The sequence below is a fragment of the Diabrotica undecimpunctata genome, chromosome 1, assembly GCF_040954645.1.
Source record: "Diabrotica undecimpunctata isolate CICGRU chromosome 1, icDiaUnde3, whole genome shotgun sequence".
Taxonomy (NCBI): domain Eukaryota; kingdom Metazoa; phylum Arthropoda; class Insecta; order Coleoptera; family Chrysomelidae; genus Diabrotica; species Diabrotica undecimpunctata.
The window spans coordinates 207,391,828-207,414,954 of record NC_092803.1 but is presented as its reverse complement, the minus strand read 5'-3'; the positions used below and the strand labels follow the sequence as shown (position 1 = coordinate 207,414,954).

Genomic DNA, 23,127 nt, shown 5'->3' with positions numbered 1-23,127 from the left:
GTGAAATTGAAAACAAAAACGGAAATATATAAACAAGTCAAATATCAAACATCAAATAAATATCAATAAAGATATACAAGGTAAGAAAATATACATAACCAAAGTAAGGAACGACAAATAGTGTGGGTGAAATAAAGTAGGAGCTTAATTTTATCAAACCTAGGAGTCTGATTACAAATTAGAACTCGTACTGGCTTCTAACTGAAAAAACGTGTACTTTAGTCCCTGAGAGTTTATTGTTGTCAGGTATTATCGAAATTCCGCTGGGCAAGTTGGCCTTGCCAAATTCTGCCTTTCATTTCTTTCCCGATATTTTTATTCATCCATATTGTTTCATTTAGGTAACCTGGATAACGGACGAAATTATGGATCTAATGGAAAAGCGAAGGCAACATAAACAACAACGTAATCAAGACAAATACAAACAGATACACAAAGAAATTCGCCAGAAAATTAAGAAAGCAAAAGAACGTTGGATGGTGGAAAGGTGCAACGAAATAGAACAATTGCAGGAAAAAGGAGATAGTTTTGGACTACATAAGAAGATCAAAGAAATATTGAATATACACAAAAGTCACCACAGAACAAGAATACGCAACGACAGAAACGGATACATAGAGTCAGAAGAGGAGATAGCAATGGCGTGGAAAGAATACGCAGAAAGACTTTTTAATGAGGAAAGACCAACACAACCAACGTGCAAACTTCCTTCCGAAAACTTATCAGGGCCATCAATAATGCGAAGTGAAATAGAATATGCAGTTAGAACCACAAAGATGCATAAAGCAACAGGTCCAGATGAAAATAATATAGCAGCAATAAAACTACTAGACGAGGAGAATATCGAAATCTTGGTAAACCTGTTTAATAGAATTTATAATACTGGTTACATTCCGCGAGAATGGCTGCAGTCATCCTTTGTGATGATCCTAAAAACAGCTAATGCCACAAAATGCAATGAACACCGCTTAATCAGTTTAATGAGTCATTTGCTGAAACTCTTCTTTAGGATATTACACTCAAGAATGTACAAGATACTAGAAGAACTTAGCGGGTCAACACAATTCGGTTTTAAGGGAGGATTAGGAACAAGAGAGGCAATTTTATGTTTGAACACCTTAATACAAAACTGTTTAGATCAACGAAAAGATGTCTACCTCACCTTCATCGACCACGAGAAGGCATTTGACAATGTTAAACATGATATCATGATGGAACTACTACATAGGGCCAACATTGACCAGAAGGAGATCAGAATTATTCAGAATCTATACTGGAACCAAATGGCAAAGGTGAGGATTGATCAAGACCATTATATGGATGAATTTGAAATCCGGAAAGGTGTCCGCCAAGGCTGCATACTCTCTCCGATGCTTTTAAATTTATATGTTGAAAATATATTTGCGGAAGCATTAGAAGACACGGAATTAGGCATTAAGGTGAACGGCATACCAATTAGCAACCTACGCTATGCGGACGACACAGTGATTATAACTGATAATTTGGAAGATCAGTAGTTATTACTTGATAGGGTGAATAGCATAGGTAAAAAATATGGCCTCAAAATCAACATTTTGAAAACGAAATATATGGTCATTAGCAGAAACCCTCCAGAAAACCCGATAATATGCATAGGTGACGATCGCATAAAACGCGTGAAAACTTTTAAATACCTTGGCACCACAATCAATGACCAATCGGATCCACAACAAGAGATAAAAACCCGAATACAAATGGCAAGACAAGCTTTTGTGAAATTCAGACCGCTCCTATGTAATCAAAACCTAAATTTCGAAATACGCTACAGAATGATATGGCATGGAAACGTGGACTTTGAAAAAAACATCTATCAACAAACTTGAAGCATTTGAAATGTGGTCATTGAGAAGAATGATGCGCATACCTTGGGTGGATAGAGTTCGAAACGATGACGTCCTTAAGAGAGCCGGCGTGGAAAGAGAACTCTTTGAATTAATTAAAAAACGCAAGATTGGTTACCTTGGGCAGATATTGAGAGGAGCATAATATGAAATACCACAGTTAATCCTACAAGGAAAGATCGAAGGTAGAAGAGGAGGCGGCCGCAAACAATTATCCTGGTTAAGGAATATTAAAGAATGGACAGGAATACACAATACAGGCGAGCTGTGTCACGCCGCCAAGAACAGAATTCTAGTAATGAGATAGTCGCCTACGCACTTTGGTGTATGGCATGTTAAGAAGAAGAAGGTAACCTGCGTCTTTATTTGCTGTATTCACTTGATCTTCCACTTCAGTTTCGAGCTCTCAGTAGCTAGATAATGTGATGCCTAGATATTTAAACTCCATCATTTGTTCTATTATTTGACCTTCCAGCTCAAATTTAGATCTTAGTAAATTTGCTGTTGTAACTATGCATTTTGTGGGGAAATTAACATGTTAAATTTTCTGGCGGTTATATTAAATTGGTGCAGCATACGCTGTAAATCGTCTTCATTTTGAGAGAGTAGTATTGCGTCGTTTATTATTTTAGGATTATTTTAAGTTGTTTTTCTCCCATTTGGTATTCTTTTTTAGTTTTTACTTTTTTTATTATTTTATCCATAATCAGGTTGAAGAATACATGGACTCAGGGAACCTCCCTGTCTTATCCCATTGCCTGCTTCAATAGGGTCGGTTAGTTCTTCTTCTACTTTTACTTTAATTGTGTTGTTTTTGTAGATATTTTCGATCGTTTTGATTATTCCTAGAGGTATCTCTTTTGTGTACAATAACTGGATAACGTCCTTTAATTTAACCCAATCAAATACCTTCTTAAGATCCACGAAACATAGATATGCGGGTTTCGTGTAATCTTGTTTATTTGTTATCACTTTGGTTGTTAATTTTAGGGCCGATTGTTCGAACGCTAATCAAAACTTGACTGTAATCAAATTTTTAATTACAATCAAATACGTCACAGCAGCTGTCAAAATTATTAAAAATTGCTTATTATTATTGATTTGTAAACAAAAACATGAAACTAACATCAGAAAGAGTTTAGTTATGGTTTATTTTAAATTAAAACGCAAAATAATAAAATTGAATAAAATAAATCAGTCAACATAACCTCAAAATGTGACGTATTTGATTTTAATTAAATATTTGATTACTATCAAGTTCTGATAAGCGTTCCAACAATAGGCCCTTAGTGTTGTGTTTAATAAATTAATTCCTCTGTAATTTTCCTGGTCCGATTTGTCTCCCTTTTTGAGAAGAGGTATTAGGATGCTCGATCTCCATTCTTGAGGAATTTTGTTTTGTTCTATTATTTTTTGGATTAGTTTTAATAGTTGTTTGGTCAGATCTGGCCCTCCGTACTTTAGGAGTTCGTTCGGTATTCTGTTCTCTCCAATGATTTTCTATTTTTTAATTTCCTTAATGCTTCCTTTATCTCTTCCTCCTCAATTTATTTCTTCGTTTGTCGTCACCTTTGGTGTTAATGATTCATTACCGTCACCTTTAGTAAATAGTGATCAAAAGTAGTCTACCCATGTTGCCTTCTGAATGTGTTTCGTTTTTATTAGTTCGTTCATCTCTTTTATTTGTCCTCTGATCATTCTCCATATTTCTTTTTGTGTTCCGTAGAAGTCGTGAAGAACGCGGAAGGAAACACCGGCACATAAGCTCTGCCAGTGTTCCCATTTTATTTGTCTAACTAAAGTATTCGTTCTATTTCTGATTTATTTATATTCGTATATTCCTTCTAGTACGAATCAATGAAATGGGTAACAAAGAAAGCGTATACCTTGCCGTACTACTTATTCATTAGCCTACCTGATCCACTGACATGTTATAATTTAAGTCGCATATCCATTTTAGGTTTTAACCTATTACTTTAAAGTTTTTGTGATTCTGGCTGAGATGAGGACCATGGCATCTACATAACTGAATTCGAAATAATTCATAAACATGAAGAAAAAGTTTTGTTAGAAGTGGGAAGAATCGTTTCTTCGGCTGAATTACCTTATTAGATTACATATTCGGCTACCCAAAGCCATTTCTTAAGTTTTTCGACGCGAAACTTCAGAGTCGCACTTAATTATTGTTTTATTGATGTTTTAGCTACATACCCTTATTTTGTCCTATGGATGAGGATGAAAATTCAGGAAAAAAACTCTCAATGAAACGCCACTGTTCGAAGGAAACTTATTTAGAACGTTTGTCGATAATGAAACTGCAAATGAGTAATAAAACGGTCGTAAAATAAGACCTTCAATAGGATCAGAATCCTTGAACTCAACGAGATATCAATTTTCACAGAATAAGGCTATAAAGTACAGCCACAGTCCTTAATAAATAGTCGACTAGACACTATATTTAATTTTAATAGATTTACATTTTATCTAATATAAAGTACCTCCGCAATATTTACAGGATATACACAAAATTTGCTCAGTTTTGTTCAGTTTTTAGGGTCTGTTACAGTATTGTCTAACAAACATCGAACTCATCTTTTTTCGGGATTTTGTATACCATCTTTATATTTAACTTTGAGTCTCTATATAATATGTCGATATTTCTATAAATATCACTAAATATCGCTAAATAATATTCATTATCAATTACAGTACAAATGCTATTTTGTGGTGCTTAGGTTGCCTTGTTATTTCTTCTCGTATTATCTGATTTCTCGTTTCATGTTCCATGTTTTCATTTTACTGTCACACCTATACATAATTACTTTAGTCGTCAAAACATTAAATGTAAGTCGGTAAACGACACACTAAATAGCCGTTATGTCACTTAAAAGACCAAAAACAAATTATCTTTAAGTGACTTTATCTTGGATAACTAACTTTATCATAATGTGTGTGATCAAGCCCAAAATAGCATCTGTTTTCAGTGTTAAGGAGCGCTCCGAGTTATACAAATTTGTTCACTGCTTCGATGACGTCGTTTTCTATAACAAGTGGTAGTAGGATTTGTGGTTGCGTGCTTATTTTCATATACTTCGTTTTGTTGGTGTTTATTATTAAACCCATTTTAGTAGTTGATTCTTTTAACGCTGCAGGTTGAATGCTTTAAAACCAGATTGATCAGTATACAGGAGAGAGGATCTCCCTGGCGCAGCCCGTTATTTTTTTTATAAGGTTCAGACAGTTCCTTCTGAATTCGTACTCTACATTCAACTTTTTCAAGAGTTAGTTTTGTTAAATTTACTGATTGATTGGGTATTCCTAGCTCTTTCATTGCTTTGAACATTTCTCTTCTATTCACAGAATCGTACACTATTTTGTTATAAATATGTAATAAATATCAATGCCATATTCCAGTGTTTTTTCTAAAATTTGTTTCAGGGTTGTAATCTAATGAATTGCCGATTTACCACCTCTGAAACCAGCCTCGTATTTTCCTACTATCCGTTCTACATATGGTGCCGTATGGTGACATAGAACTGTGGAAAATATTTTAAAGGCTGCATTTAGAAGCGTAATTCCTCTGTGGTTAGAACATTTACAGATATCTCCTTTTTTTGTGTATGGTGCAAAGTATTTCAATATTCCAATCATTGAGGAGCGATTTCTGTATCCATATTTCTTTTATAAGATACTAAAATGCCATTATGGTATCATGTCCACCTTCTTTATATAGTTTAGCTGGAAGATTATCTATTCTGAGTGTTTTGTTTCTGGCTAGTTTTTTAACTGCATCTTTAACTTCAAGAATCGTTGGTGGCTCCTCTTCCCTGTCGTCTACTTCCCTTACCTCATCTCCCTCGCCTTCCAGGTTTTCTTCTTTTTCCTCTATATTAAGTGCATGGTTAAAGTAGGTTTTTGGTCCTTGTTATTAATAGGTCGCCATTCTAACCATTCTTGTAAACCTTTATTTAATTGTTTTAATTGACTCAGTTTTATTTTGTTACTATACAGCATGTGAATAATGTTTTATTTTTAACTTAGAAATAATATTTGCTATGAATACATCTGCGTGATTTATTAGTAATTTGTAGCCACTCCCATGTGGACAAAATATAACCTTACCAATGAACTGAGTGTAATACATTTATGGTGTACAGTGCAAATTAACAATTGACTAAGAAGCTAATTAGTAATGGTTTTAATACCCAAAAGTATTGAAATATTCAAAAACTTACCATTATTGAACACTGTCGCCTTAACGTTTCCAATAACAGTGTCTTTTCTTACATTTTCACTAACCGTGTAGGTATACCGAGTATGTTCAAAAATAGGAGGCCTCTGAGCAGAGTCGATAATGCTGATGAAAACTTCAGCGTCTTTGATGGATTTTAAATTCCCTCCGTCGATAGCACTGATATTTAATCTGTGATATGGCTGTCCTCTAGCAGATAACAAACTAGGTCTGTTAATAAATATTTCCCCCGTAGTTTTCTCTATTCTAAAAAGGTCGGCGTCGTTGCCGGCGACTATTTTGTAGGTGATTGCGCCGAATTTTCCTGAATCCAAATCGGTGGCGGCGACTACAACGACTGGACTGGTGGCAGATGAGGATACGCCGCTTTCTCGAAGCGAAACGTTGTATTCTGATGGATAGAAAATCGGGTTGTTGTCATTGATGTCTGTAATTTGGATTTTGACCATTGCTGTTGTACTAAGTCCACCTGAAAAAGAAAATATTTGGTTTAATACAAGTTTTAAAAAAATTCCTATTTTTTATATTATTTAAACGGTTTGTTAAGTGAGTTAAGTACAAGTATAAATTATTTTTTATTTTATTTTAAGTAAAATTTATTGAAAACTATTGTGAGTCTAGGAAGGAGAAGAATTTTCTGATGAATAAATTGGTCCTACACCTCTTCTAGATTGCCTGAATCTTTTCGTTTGTTTTGAACGTACTTGTATGAAATTATCCAGAAATAAAAAAATATTTAAGGTATATTTACCAAATTAGGAATTAAAAACCAACAAACTATTAAAAAAAAAGACAAACAAAAACTCGAATGGTACACCAAATTTGAAAAGACAACAAAAAACCCGTACTATGTACTATAGGTTGCCATCCCATAGAGGACTTCATTGAAAGAGAAGATAAGACCATGGAATATGCATAGTGCAGCATAGATAAAAGACAGCGCAGAAAAAGGCAACGACCTCACGCTACAACACAAAGAGAAAATAAGCAAAGAGGCAACCGCATGTGTTCAATTATAGAACAATAACCTAATTATTTAATAGTGCTCTTACTATAAGATGGTTTGTGTTGAAAGGTGGTGTTTCACAATTAATTAACGAAAGAAAACACGTCTTGGGCATATTCCTGGACGTTCTGAAGGCATTATGTGAAGCTGTGTGCCAGACCTGACCGAAAAACCACCTTTCTGGATTGCCCACTTCTTTCGTTAAACTAATAAATTCCTATTTCTCCAATCGGACGATCAGGATCAAAGCTAAAGAACCTCAGGACTCAACACTTCTTCTTCTTTTTCAGCCTTAAGTAATCCAACTTTGGACATTTTGGCAACTTTGGCCTCCCCCAAATCAATCCAGTGTCTTGTAGTTTGCGCCACTTGCTTCCAATTGTGTCCCCCGATCTTCTTAATATCATCAACCCATCTCATTTATGGTCTTCCTCTGCTTCTCTTTCCTAACCATGGCATCCACTGTTGTATTTCGTGGTTCCATCTCTTATCCTTCAGTCGGGCATTGGGTCCTGCGAAGCTCCATTTTAATTTGGCAGCATGTTCTCCTACGTCTCTTCTCCAAAGTAAAAAAGTAAAGTAAAAGACGCAGGACTCAACACACAACAGTGGAAATGAACTTTGTGATGAGTATTTTGATATATTAGAATCATTTACCATTAAATATTGCAGCTAACAACTGCAAGCCAAAAACGCTGATTAAGAGCCGTTCCCAGTATGGCTGGTAACCCCTGCAAGTACCTCCCTTTGACTTATTTAGCCTTCTTCGCCAACGATTTGTCTTGTGCGCTTTATCATATCGTCCATATCACACATGCCACCTTCTGAACTCCAACTTTTTAGCAATCTACATCTACATCTCCACAAGCATTCATCATCACGTTTACCATACCCTCCTTGCTCCGGAAAAAAATAGTACCCCTTCCTTGAAGAGGTAATAGCCTAAACAAGGTTAAAACATTGGATTAAGGAGTGTCATAAATGTCAAAATGTTCATTACACCGCTCTCAAGCTGTTGTTTTTTGTGTGGCAAATTATGATTTATGTCTAAATTGTTAATTCGTTAACTGTGTGCATTTTGTCCAGTTCACTTTTTAGTTCAATTCGTGTCTATATTGGACCTATTCAAAAAATTTCATTGTTTAACCCATAAATCTAATAATTTAAAAAAATGGTAAGCCTTCTTTATCAAAACTAAAGAAGCTTGGACCAGAATAGGTTCCTAATCTGACCTTATATTTGTTTTTCTTCTTCTTCCTTCTTGTATGTAGGCTGTAAAGTCTGTTTCTTCTTCAATATTAGCCTCCTAAATTGTTTAAATTATCGCACAATCTTTTTCTTGGTCTGCCAATACTTCTTCGTCCATTTGGTGACTTATTTCGTGCTATTCGTACTTTCCTATAAAAACTATCCTAAAACCGTACGGGTTTATACCCAGATATTTAGTGGCTCTAAACATGTAGGTACACCTAGACACTGATGATGGAATATGGATTCCGAAAACGTTTTGTGGTTTTGATATAGCCCGATTGGGTTTTTTAATATATACCTTTTATAAAGGATTTTAATAAATTTTTTGAAGACCAATATATCCTGTCTTAAGTACCTAAGAGAATGGTTTGAATTCACAGGCAGCTGCAGTAGTATTTAGAGCGGCGATTAAAAATATCTTCATAGATATTGAACCATTTTTTTTATTTCATAATAAATATTTTGAGAATGTACTAAACAATATTGATGATAAGATACAGCCTTTTTTAATGTGTCCTTTCTTCCAGGCAGCTTTTATTTCCTCCTGTCAATATGTGAATACATTAGACTACAGAATCAATACTAAATGTAGTTGAATATAAATAACTTTCCTCGGTAGATTATTTTATTCGCTTATATTAGAATCAGGTGTCTGATTTTCATGTAACAACAAATTTCTTCAGCGATGTTCACACGAACTACTAATAAAATTGGCAATCGGTAATTTATTTACCAGATTTGATCATAAATATCGTTCTTATAAATGAGTGAGAGTAGCTATTTACATATGACAACAACGAAAAAAACTTTCATCTTTTTTCAAATTCCGTTTGTCTTATCTGGAAACAAAATCAATTCATACACAGACAGTGGCGTAGGAATTAAATTATTATATTAGCTGTAAGATTACGATGGATCGTTTCCTGGTTTCATAGTTGATATAACTATTTCTTTTTTAAATTTCTTTGCTAAATTTCCCTGTTGCGAGGCATAACCCTGTCTCTATGAGAGAAATATTTATACTCCATCAGTAGGGGGTAACTTTGCGCTGGAAACTCCTCCCTTATTTGGCCTTTTTTAATTTAGTGGACACTAAATAGAAAAAAAGAACAGAATAATGACATCAGTAGAATGGCGTATACAAGAGTCGTCAACATAGCAAGAGATAAATCCTTAAGTGGTAGAAATGTCGGCCGATTACGGAAGAAATCTTCGATACAGGTAACAAACCGCAATAAACAAGCAAAATTGCTTATACAAAGGTCTTTCTTGTATTACCATATTTTAATACAAATATGTTTGTTCGCTTACCAAACAATATTTTTCATGGTATTCTTGAGCTAAGGGCAAGGAGTGATGTTTCGTTGTGTTGTGTCGTTCGTCGGTTTTGTGCTTCCAATAAGGCTTGCCTTTCGTGTATTCGACTAGGCTTCTTTTCCAGTATCAACTTACCTCTAGTCTGATTTGAGGACACTGTTAGGGGAGTTTGATTGCTGCAGGTGTTCAAATCACGCGTAAAGCAAAAATGAAAAAGTTGTTTTAATCCAAATGTTCACTATAGCCTATCGATGCTTTTGGCTTGAAGAATTTCTAGTAAGAGATATCAGAAATATTACTAATAGGGATAACTGGCTTGTGACGGGCATAGTAAAGTCATTTTTTGATCTTTTGGCGTCGGATCTTTCGATGACAGAATTCGCCAAGCGTCGTATTGTTTCCCCACAGACAGAGCACGTGGCTTGTGTTTAGGTCGTCGTCAAATAAGTTAATTTTTTCCTACAGGGAACTCTTTGTTGCCATCGTAATCCTATCCAGTCTAAGAGAAACGGAACGTTCACAAATATCTCGCGTAGAGCAAAAAAGCAAAGATGGCTTGATCCAGATGTTCACTAGCCTATTGATACTTTTGACTTGAAGAGTTTCCATAAATAAATATCAAAATGTAAGTAAGAATCATAACTGGCTTGAAACGGCTAAGCTTTCATAATGAGATCGTTTTTTAACCCTTCGACTTCGGCTCTTTCTATGACAGCGAAGCAAAATTTGCTAAGCATTGAATTGTTGAATGGTTATTAGATAATGGACAAACTGAATTGTTAATATAAGAGAACCAGGGCCAGATATCAAACCAGATGGATCGATGACATAGAACGAATTGCTGGTCATTAATGGCTGCAAAGAAACAATCAACACAAATGAATAGACACACGTAATCGAGGCTTATATTTGACGTAGAATGAAAGAAATATTGATATTGACTTATTGCCGATGATTTATTCAACCAATGATTGACTTTTTGCGCCTTTGAAAACCTTCTTAAAAGACAGTACTTTGTACTTTATATATCATTATTGTCAATATTATCAATTAAGCAGCAAAATGCTTCCATAATTATAAGAAATTAAACAAAATCGCTAACAAACCAAGTAGACACCAATAAAAATAAAAACAAAAAGGTAATCGATAGAAACAACGGGTAGATCATATCTTAATTCACCTCTATCTTTTTTCGAAATAGTTTTTTTTACCTGAATTTTTTCTGGAATCTTCATCCAGTCATCAAACATAATTACACTCATGGACAAAAATATCGAATATTTTGGAATTTTAAAATTTTTGTTTTTTCAAAATAAATTCTGGTCAAGCAAGTCGTTTATTGTAAAATAGAGTTTATTATAACAATATTTAATAAACAATTTTAAGTTTTTATGCGGAAAAAATTGTGAAAAAAATAAATGTTTAATATTAGGTGAATAAGGTTCTCTCTCTTGTCGTTTCCTCATTGCTGAGGATCGTGATTTCCTACAATGCGGGCTGTCAATTCTCTCCATCTCTTGCGATTTTGGGCTGCTCTCATGGACTCGGAAAATGAATAAGGTTATTTCTCTGTAAATAAATGATAATTTAAATTGCTTAAACAACTGGTTTAAACTGAAAGAAGTGCATGATCAGTAACGAGTATTCCCCCCTCTAGCTCTTATTTCTGCTTGAATCGTTCTCAGCATACTTGCAAGTAAATTTTGGACATATCCTTGGGAAATTGCATTCCATTCATCCTGTGCAGCAAGCTGAAGCTGCTCTATCGTATTTGGAAAGAGATTTCTTTGTCGTATGCTGCGTTTTAGGCGATCCCACATGTGCTCTATTGTATTTAAATCCGGGCTAGACGGTGGTCGAGCATTATCGTGCATTAACGTAAATCTTTCATATCCAATGTAACCAATATATGACAAAACATGATCTTGCAGGATGTTTTAAACGTAAGAATCACCACTCATCCGTCCAATCACTTCCACAAGTGCATTACGTACCTCCCAACTAACACCTTCCCAAAGAAGTATGCCAGCAACTCCAAATTTAACGGTCTGGGCGAGACTGCAGCTGGCGAATCGTTCTCCAACTCTTCTGTAGACGTAGTTTTGACCATCTGGCTTCCATAATAGGATTCTGGTCTCATCAGTGAAAATAACGTTTTTCCAGTTGTCGATATTCCACTAAATATGTGTTCTTGCAAATTCCAAACGACGAGCTTTATGATTTTGGAGAAGACGTGGAACTTTGGCGAGCCATCTGGGCTTTAAGTTTGCTTCTTTTGATCTTCGTCTAACTGTTTGTGAACTCACATTAACTTGTCTAACATTTAATAGCTCATTTATGAGGTTCATCGATGTCAATGAACGATTTCGTGTAGAATTAAGAACCAAAAAACGGTCATCAATTGCAGTTGTGCACCTTGGGCGTCCTTGACCAGGCCCTCGTACACAATTTCCTGTTTCGCGGTACCTTTTTAGAGTAATTGAAACTATAGATTCAGTTCTGCTGAGACGTCGTGCGATACCTTTCTGTGCATATCCCTCCTCGTACAAAATTACAATATGTACTACTTGGACTTCATCGCAGTGCCGAATTGGTACGATACATGTTTTAAACTTAGTTAAATCAAAACAATATTTAATTAAACTTAATAAATTAAACTAAAAATAACCGAATTAGTATGATTTTTCCTTTACGTAAAGAAGGATTTTTTTGATAAAATGTACGAATGACACTAACCACTAAATAAACGTGAAAATAAATATATTTTAAACCAGTTGAGTACATCAGCCTACTACATATATAAGTATTATCAGTAATCTAAAATTATTTTGAAATAATAGTGACTACAAAAAAAAATTGGAAAATTCCAAAATATTCGATATTTTTGTCCATGAGTGTATTTTGAGAATTATTTTAGAGGTGGAAAAGTGAAAATAAACCAATAAATAAAAGGGGTGTTTAATTCTTAATAAATATAGTACTTATAATATAAATAGCACAAAAAATGGTCTTGAATGAAATTTTTCTTCAAAAAAAGATCTATAATATTTTTCATGCGGACCCAATCATCTTGGTACCTTTTTCGTTTCCTGCCTCTCGCTGATTAATAAAAAAATTAATTAAACCGTCCGTACCAGCAATAATATTTATTATTTTATTACGCCTATGTATAAATGTAAGAACCCGATTATAAATTAAAACGTACTGAAATCTGTTTAAGATTCGTGTTTGAGCCTAATAAACAAACTAGTTATGAGAGATCATTTCGATTCATTTATGTTAATGTTTCTATTTTAACTGAAAAGATACAAGGAAACGAAATTTATAGGTACTACATTGAATGAATAATTGTCGCCCATTATACAGGGTGTCATCAATATCTGATTTACATGTATACTTTGACGGTACCTTTTTTAAGAATAATTGTATAGCTATATTGTTCGGAAGAGATTATTGGTGATATCGTTTTCGGAGGAGATTATTGGTGAATACCAATGTGGCTTCAGACCAAAGAGGTCAACTATAGACCAAATACATATGTTAAGAGGTATACATGAAAAATGTGTTGAATATAACATACCTATTTACAACTTGTATATCGATTTCAAACAGGCGTTTGATGGAGTAGATCGACAAAAGATGTTAAAGCAACTATCTATGTTAGGGATACCCAATAAGTTGGTTAAACTTATACGAATGACTCTGGAGGGTTCCAAAGCTATGGTGAGAATAGATGGAGATATGACGCAGGCCTTTGATATTGAAAATGGAGTTAGACAAGGGGATGCCTTATCAACAACACTTTTTAATCTAACTTTAGAAGCTGTTGTTAGAAAACTGGATATAAACGGCTGTATTAATACAAGATCTATGCAAATATGCGGATGATGTTGCCATAATAAGCCGCAACAAAAGGGTATTAAGCGAAAAAGTTATAGAACTGAAACGAGAAGCTGCTACGTTTGGTCTATATATAAATGAAAGCAAAACAAAATATATGGAGTGCACAAAATCGAATGAACATGAGAATCTGAAGGTAGACAACCATACCTACAAATATGCCTCCACTTTTCCCTACCTAGGCTCAATAATAAATGACAACAACAACATCAGTCAAGAAATACAAGCACGGATTCTTAGCGGTAATAAGTGCTTTTATGCATACAAAGACTTAATGAAAAGTAAGTTACTGAATCGTGAGTCTAAGCTGAAAATCTACAAAACAGTAATTAGACCAGTGGTCACATATGAATGTGAAACGTGGACCCTCTCAACCACTGATGAAAATCAACTGAGAATATTTGAGCGCAAAATACTAAGGAAGATATTTGGACCAACCCAATGCAGCGATAGTTCGTGGAGAATTAAAATGAACCACGAGCTGGATTAACTAATGCAGAGCGCAGATATTGTCAGATTTGTAAAGTCACAAAGACTAAACTGGCTTGGTCACCTAGAAAGAATGCCAGATAATCGAGCTGTAAAAGTAGTCCAGAGATGAAAGCCCCAAAGAAACAGAACAAGAGGAAGGCCCCGTAAAAGATGGATAGACGACGTAGAGAGGGATCTTAAAACCATGAACATCAGGCAGTGGCGAAGGAAAGTATCCGACAGGGCAGAATGGAAGAACATTGTTAAGCAGGCCAAGACTCACAAAGGGTTGTAGCGCCATTAGAAGAAGAAGAAGATATTGTTCGGAAGCTAAGGACTGATTTAAGTTAATACAACTTTATATATTCCTATCATACTAAAGAGATTACGAACACTAATAGATGAATTCCTGTGTATTTTTCTAGGAAATTGACAGATGACCCATCGTGGGGTCTTAAATTGGCTCTTTAGGGATCAAAACCCGAAATACTGTAAATCATCAAACTGGAAAAAACAAAAATAATACTGAGGGAAGAGACAACTAAGGACAATTTGAGATGAAACATTGACAAATTATAAGCAAATACCAAAAAGATTTTATGAATATTTTTCTCTTAGCTAAATACACAATATTAAGGCACTTTAAAAATTATATGATTAAAAATTTCTTAATTATGATAATTAATAACACATTTTTTGTATATATATACAAGGATTTCCACAGCTTTCACTGTATTCCTTCACTCAACCGTTTTCTCCAATTTTTCCTGTTTAGCCAGTCCCCTTCCTGTAACATTTTTTGTATGAGGTAATATCGTTTGATGTTAAAAATTTGGTAGGTCTCTTAAGTTATACCAAACCAGTTGGTGCTGACCAAATAATAAAATATATAACCTTATTTTATTTCTAATCTTATTTTACATTATAAACCTATCTGCTAATAATGGTCAATTTCCTAGTAATATTAAAAGAAAAGTAACTGATCAAATTTTCAAAAAGATAATCCATTTTGGGTGTCCATCACTATAAATGTATGGGAAAATGTCAACATGGGTAACTTCCAATTATATTGTTTAATTATATCCACGCTGACTGGATAGAATAAGAAACGTGGGTGTCCTGGTATCATTTCTCAAACTGAATAGTCATATTTAAAGTCATCGTAAATTTCTATTTAAAATTTAAATAATAACATATTTTTTGATGCTGACGAAAATGTACCGTTTTATAACCCAACGATTTGTCAAATTTTGAAGCTGCTTGATGATAGTTGATAGTCCTCTCATGCTGACTGCACAACTATTAGATCTTTTTACTACAGTCATAGAAATACGAAAATTACAGCAATTCTTACAGAAACTAGCAGAAATAGATTTGAATTCCAACAATATGCTAATTAGTTTCGATATCACCAGGTTTTTTATCAATGTACCATTAAAGAAAACTTTAAAAAATAATAAAAAGCATGATACATTGACAATAAAACCAAACTGAATGTACCTATCAGCTATCATCAAGATACTTCCATTTTACAGAAACAATACTTATTTTCAACTAGATAATGATTTATATAAGCAAAATTTCGGATATTAAGCATGAACCAGAAGCAGTGAATAAATTTCTGGTGGACATCAACAATACAGAAGAACCAACTAAATTTACCATGGAAAAAGAAAACAATAATCCAAATCCTTTTCTGGATGTATTAATCACAAAAGAGGGCATAGAATATGTAAACAAAGTTTATACAAAACCAACCAACACCAAGAGATACTTAGATTACCACTCAAACAACAACGTAAACATCAAAAAAGGAATTATCAAATAATTATATGATAGAACACGAAATACTTGCTCCAATGAAAGATAAAAAAACTGTGTCTTTAAGATACCCTGTAAATGCAACAATTTCTACCTGGGAGAAACAGGAATCACTAAGGGTCAGGATAAATGAGCATAAAACATACATCAAGAACAAAGACTTGACAGATCCCATATATGCAAACATACCTGGGACAACGAGCACAGTGTAAAGATCCTTTAATGATCATGACAGAAACAGACATGAAAAAGAGAAAGGTCAAATAAGCAGCTCTCATCCTACTTAATGAAGAAAAATGTGTAGCAAACCCATCAGCAAAATATAGCAGGCTTTCCTACAGTTAGTAACGGTAGTTGTCAATACTAGAAGTCATTAATAAGAACATACCAACAATTGCGTGGTAATAGGAAGTCAGAGACATCACCTACAATTTATACACAATACATATGCAAGACAAAATACACTAACATATAAACCACGTTACACAACCTACGTTACACAACTATGACTACGATACACATTACACAAACATATAAGACAATAAAACACACAAAACAGTCAGAACTTGATACCCCGAGGGCAACAACAACACCCTCGAAAATAACTTATAATTTCTTCAACCATAAGCATACTGTTGCCTACAAGATCGAGGCCAAGCATGTCAACTATCAATTTTGAAAAACATAACCTACCAACAACTCGTTGGTTATACCATTATATATTTTCTCAGAATTTTTAAAATAATCTTTTTTAAAAATGATTTCGAGAGTGGCAATCGAAACGTCAAACAGCAGTTAAAAAAAATCCGATATAAATAAAATTTGTAAGTTTTAAAGTTAAGTGTGCTTCGTTGCAAAATTCTAGTATTTTTAAATTTTTTTACATACTTTTATATTTCGTATTTTTAAAGGGGTCTCCTTGTAGGTATTAGGCAAATGAACCGGTGCTATTTTATATCCGGCATAAATCAAAATGGTTGCGCGGATTTTAGTTTTACCATAAAGATGGTGTCGACTTCAAAACTTCTCGTTTGTCATGCTAATGTGCATGGGTGTATTGAATAGAAAGAAATTATGACCTTTTAACATTTGTGTATTTATTGGGTCATTTTAGATATCCTTTAAATTTATGGCCGATTAGTTATTTATAAAAAAACTGAATGATATGTAAGTTTGGGAATTTTATCTTTATGGCGTTTTCACTTTCTACTTCTAACAAATTGATTTGTATAATAAAAGAATAAAACAATTTGGACAATTCGGATAAATACATAAAGATAACTAGCATAAAATTTCGATATGTCTACAGAGTGTTGTGGTTTTGAAGAAAATTGAGTCATTCAGCATCAAAATGTCTTGGAACACGCTGGTATAAGATTGATTAGTGGCAAATTATGCTTTATTATACAAAATAAGCACATATCTGCAAAGCTGCAACTTTAGTGGAGAATTAGTTGTCATTACACGAACCTATCTAAATCTTATCAAAACAGCTAAAAATGTACTATCAAAATCGACTAGGAAGCTCTAAAAATGTTGTAGGAGAAACTTGGTCCATAGTAAACGATCTTCGAAATAAAACTAATACAGCTCAAATATTTTCTCTTCCAAACCCTGAAAATCTAAATGAATTCTTCGTTAATGTGAATAAAAATATAACATCAACTATTTTGCCATAACAAGATCCTATTTCCTATCTCCACAATTCAAAAAAGGTCTCGAATTCATTCTTTATAAGACCAGTTGATAAATCTGAACTGATCCAAACAAACGGTAGTATCAAAAGCTAATCTTCCTGTAGTACTGATGGACTATCCATAAACACTTTCCTAAATCTACCAAAAAATGTGTTGGAAGTCCTGGACCCACTTATTAATGATTCCTTTGAAAAAAGAATATTTCGAGAGTTCCTTAAGATAGCCATTATTATTCCTCTTTATAAGGGTGGTGAAAAATCGAATTTCTGCAACTATAGATCTATTGCCTTACTACCGGTCCTATGCAAATTATTGAGAGACACAAAGTCAGTGATGCTACGTTTTCTGTACTACATGAGGTCTATCAAGCACTAAACAATAATCTTTACCTTGCCACTATTTTTTTGTGATTATGCCAAAGCTTTTGATTGTGTAAGAGCAATACGGTATCTTTTTGGCCTCAGTAGAATAACACATTGCAGAAGCTACTTCAAAAATAACGCTATTTTAACTCTTTCCTCTTAATATATTTTAGAAACTGTTTGCTTAATTCGTAAACACTTACATGTTTTTCCGGCTAGACCTAATCATGACTACTCCACCAGAAATTGAACCTTTGATGTGTATTTACCCATCCCGTCCACTGAGTTAATAAAGAAATCTATATTATATTCGCCAAAAAAAATATTACAACCATCTCCCTTTGCAACTTAACTCTACAAATTCTTTCCTTAAGTTCTTGAAATTGGCAAAAGCCTATCAATATAATACGTGACATCGAACATGAGAAGTGATGCAGACTGAAATATCTCACATCAAATGTCATGTGTCATGTTAAATGTCATATATTGTGTCAAAACGCCATGCAAAAGTCACCAACCAAATTAATATCTGTACAAAGTAAAGCGCTGGAGAATAAAGTGTTCGAATAATTGAAATAAAATTCGAATCCGAATAAAACTGTTGTGGTAGCTAAAAAGGTTGTATTCACTTGCCAAATATATAATTCAATAAAAACTATGCCCAAAAACAAGAGACAACTAACAAAATAAAGGAAATGATTTAAAATTAATAAAATATGCATTTATTGACAGAAAAAACTGAAATGTCCTTTAATTTAACAGTGCATTTGAAAACTATAGTTTTAAATGTATAATACGCTTATGTACATGAACATCATAATAATAGGTAATGTTCTAAGTATGTAAAGTTTTTAAGTGTTTAACCATGACCGGAGTTGAAGAAGCAACCATAAAAATTTTCGAAACGACGAAAGCAACTAACTATTACAGAAACACCGAAAAAGTCAACAGGGAGAAAACCCCAGTAAAAAGTCAATGATGTAAAACAATTCGAAGTAAAGTACATTCATTTTATTTGTAAAACTGTAAGCAGACAATAATAGTGACAAAAATTTTCTGGTTTAAACCCTTAAAGCATAATTATTTACATTTTATATTGTATTTGTACTATAACCGACGTTTGTCGGTTAACGTCTTGTAGAAAACTAAGACAAGAAGGTATCGATATAATAACTCTTTTGGAGAATCCTGTACAAAGATGGTTGTAATCTTCTGTCATAAAACTGAACTCATATATTTCCAAATCGACTATAGTAATAAAATTTTAATAAAATAATGAAATTGAAGTTAGAAACATCTTTTAAATCAAAATTGCCCAATACGTTAGAAGTAACAGTAACCATTCCAGCTCTGATTCGTTATAGAAAAATAAAACAGCTGCCGGCCTCTCGGAAACATGGAGATGCACGTTATCGTGGGTACATCGATGGTGAGGAATGACATCGTGATCTTACCTTTTTTGTTTTGTTTGCACTTCATAAATAAGTAGTTGATGGGTTATGGTTTAAGAATGCCAATGTTATGCTTTAACTGTGTATTTGGAAGTGATATATGGAATCACATTCTTGAGATAGTTTCTCTAGTTTTGCAACATCTATTTCCATTATTAAAATATCTCTTTGAAAAATGCGATATTTTATAAAGAATATACGACCGCAAGTCTCGAAAATAATTTGAATATATAAATTTAAAAATTAAAAATATAATACTAAAATCGATGTTTGAACTGTACCTGTAGCCGAAACGTCAAATAAGGTAGAGTATGCTCTAGGGTAGAGTAGTAAAGTATATACAGCTGTACAAAAAATGTGATCAGAATAAGCAACCAAAAATCGAAAGAATTTGTTACGAAAATTTATCGTAGATAAGAAGAAGTCCTCTCTTGTTTGCTACATTAATGCATAAAATAGCCAAAAAGCTTGAAGAAGTGCCAAACACTTAGGAGTAGGAGTCAGAAAATTACGACAAATATTCATATCTGAATTAATCTATGCTGATGATTTAGTTATTGTGGCAAATAGACAAAAAACCTACAAAAAGTTTGAAATAAATGTGTTAATAAATACATAATGAATCAACCTAGAGGAAATTAAAAATACTGTGGTTTCCCAGAAAGCTGAAGAAATTCATGTCAGAAGAGATCAACAGATCGACTGTAAATGCGGAGAGAAAAATGGAACCAGTAATCAACAATGTGACGTAACGAATGCTACTAAAGGTTACTATGCATTAGGCGTTTATTCGAAGAAATGAGATCAGTATCAGCACCAAAATAAAAGTGTTTAACAGTGTATACGTACTCTTGCTACTATATGGCTCAGAAATTTGGACGTTAAGCGATAGACTAAGTAACGATTTTATACGGGAACAATGCAATGTTGTATCGGTCTTAGAAAAAGTCGAACAAAGACAATTTGGTCATTTGGTCCGCATGGATGATAATAGAAAAGTGAACCTAGCGTGGCAAGCAGTAGTGGACTAAAAACGAAGAAGAGGAAGACCAGCATGGTCGTGGAACAGCGAGATTGAAAAGCGCTGGAGAGGCGAGGAAACAGTTGGAAAAAAGCGGCGTCGATGGCAAAGAACCGCGGCATTTGGAGAGGATTTTACCCCAAAACCTCAAATGACTTACACCTGAAAGGTAAACAGGGCTTAAGGATTAACTAAGTAAATATCTTTTAATTCCTTCATTATTTTAAAAAAATTCAACGTTCATAAACTGATTTTCCCATGAGATCGTCACAATCTTTTATTTATGCACTCGACTCTTCTTAAATTTTCTATCTTATCGGCTATCATTACGGTTAAATGAATACAACTAATATTGGTTATTAATATCATGTATTCTGGTGACACTGTAATAATAATCTTCCGTTTCTGATTCAATAGCTTTTAGTACATTTTCTCAGAAAAAACGTTAAATATGTGACAGAGACTAGCAAACGCTTGAATTATTTGAAACTTTTTTACACCATCATTTACCGAATTATAAATAATAGCAAAAATTTAGACTTACCCCTGTCCGTAGCAATAACAGGAAATTCATAAACATTTCGTGTTTCGTAGTCTAGTGCGGAACTGATACATATTTCACCACTATCAGAACGAACGTGGAATTCCTTTAACTTTGTGTTTCCTTCGCCCAAGGTATAGTTTACCATGGCATTGACGCCGCAATCTGGATCTGTAGCAGAGACCTGTAAAAGAAAAGAAACAAAATCAGTTAAAATCATCTACAAGTAGACCAGAATTAAAATTTTATATATCACTTGATTTGAAAGATCCAGCAGACAAAAATTTTATCTTTACTGCACGCTATCTGTTTTTCGATTAGTCTATAATACAAATTTTAGATATCGGCCCCAAGAGACTCTCTAGACAAGACCTTACAATTTTTTAAGAATCCGTATTGGCCACACCAAACTAACACACTGCTTCCTGACGACATCAGATGTCGGCTTATCTGTCAAGCATGCCAGTGACAACTGACAGTGAAATCAGTTGCCGTTTCCTGTTACCAGTTAATGGCAGCCAGTTGGCTGGCATTAACCGGTGGAAAAAGTAGTCTCCCTTTCGAGCAGGGAAGATGTATTTCGTGTCATTAGTTTATCAAATAAAACCATGATTATTATTTGATTCAAACGTATTTAAACCTATTTTTATAGCTAGTTTCAACGACTCTTAACTACAGGGTTTTTCAGTTTTTTTGAAATATATCATTGTATTATTCAAATTCAAAAATATTTTTATATGACATAACTTATTAATGCTACTGTATCTCTTATAATGTTATTTGTAATCGACCCTGTGCGAATGTCCATAGCTGCCGAACACGTAAATGTAAAAAAAATATTAGATATCTAAAACTAAAATAGAGGACTTGTTTCATCTTTAGATAAACATTCTATATTTAGATTACTAAATTTTAAACCTTTTCCTTAAAGACAAAATAATAAAGTTTCTTGCCGATATCTATAGATTCAATAGATCTCAACTCAAAAAAAGATGTCAAAATAGATAAAGGGTGTTTTTTTTATAGGCATAGAACTTTGAAATAGAATAAAACAAAGATCATTTTTATCAATTGACATGAAATTGACTTTACTCGAAAGATAATCTTTTGGTCTTTTGGTATTATAATTTAAATATGATTTCTGGTATATGACCGTCATGGCTGGATCTGATGTAGTCTAATCTGGAGGTCCAATTTTCATCCAATCACTTTTTCCACTATTTGCCGCGACATATCGGCAATAACGCGGCGAATGTTTTCGTTCAAGTGGTCAATGGATTCAAGCTTATCGGCGTGGACTATCACCTTACATAAAATAGTCTAGCAGTGTTAAATCGCACGATTTTGGAGGCCAATTCACGCTCCGAAACGTGAAACTATGCTGTTAGCAAACATTTGCTTTAATAAATCAATTGTTGTACGAACTATGTAACATGTTGTGCCGTTTTATTGAAATGACAGCTCCTGCACATCATGTTTGTTCAATTGGGGAATAAAAAAGACAGTAATCATGACTTTATAGCGGTCACCATTGACTGTAACGTTCTGGCCAGCATCGTTTTTGAAGAAGTATGGTCCAATGATTCCACCAGACAATAAAGCACACCAAACACTCAGTTTTTCTGAATGTAATGGTTTCTCAACATACATTTGAGGAGTATCTTAACTCCAAATAGGACAGTTTTGTTTGGTGACGTAGCCATTCAACCAAAAGTGAGCTTCAACACTAAACAAAATTCGCTTATGAAAATAAAAATCAACGGCAATTTCGTTTTGGACCTACTCACCAAACCTACGAATCTAGACCTTGCTAGATGATAATGTACCTTTAATTCTTGCATAAGTTGGATTTTGTAAGCTCGCAAAGTAAGGTCTTTCCGCAAAATCTTCCATAAAGTCGATGGACAAGTATCCAACCGCTGTGCACGATGGCAGATAGACTGATTCGGGTCTTCCTGTATGCTACGGTCTACAACAGCAACAGTTTCTTCTGTACGCACTCTACGACGTGTCTGTGGGTGCATATTATCATTTAGACTAAACCTGGACTAAATATTTTCAAAATAAATTTGTAAAATTTGGAAGCGTTATTCAGGCGTTATGTCTATTTACGCTGAAATGCCAAACCAAACTTACATTAAACACTTGACACCTGTT

General features: G+C 33.9%; 1 protein-coding gene across 1 annotated transcript in view; it reads right to left on the bottom strand.

The window, feature by feature from the left end:
• ds (dachsous cadherin-related 1) overlaps positions 1 to 21,156 on the bottom strand; it is a 100,669-nt gene extending 79,513 nt beyond the window's left edge. Inside the window, exons 1-2 of the mRNA XM_072521074.1 lie at positions 20,974 to 21,156; positions 6,116 to 6,601 (exon numbers count right to left, since the gene is read on the bottom strand). Of these exons, the coding sequence (XP_072377175.1) occupies positions 6,116 to 6,601; positions 20,974 to 21,118 (631 nt within the window). The 5' untranslated portion in view covers positions 21,119 to 21,156. The remainder of the gene's footprint in view (positions 1 to 6,115; positions 6,602 to 20,973) is intronic.
• Between the last annotated feature and the right edge of the window lie 1,971 nt (positions 21,157 to 23,127).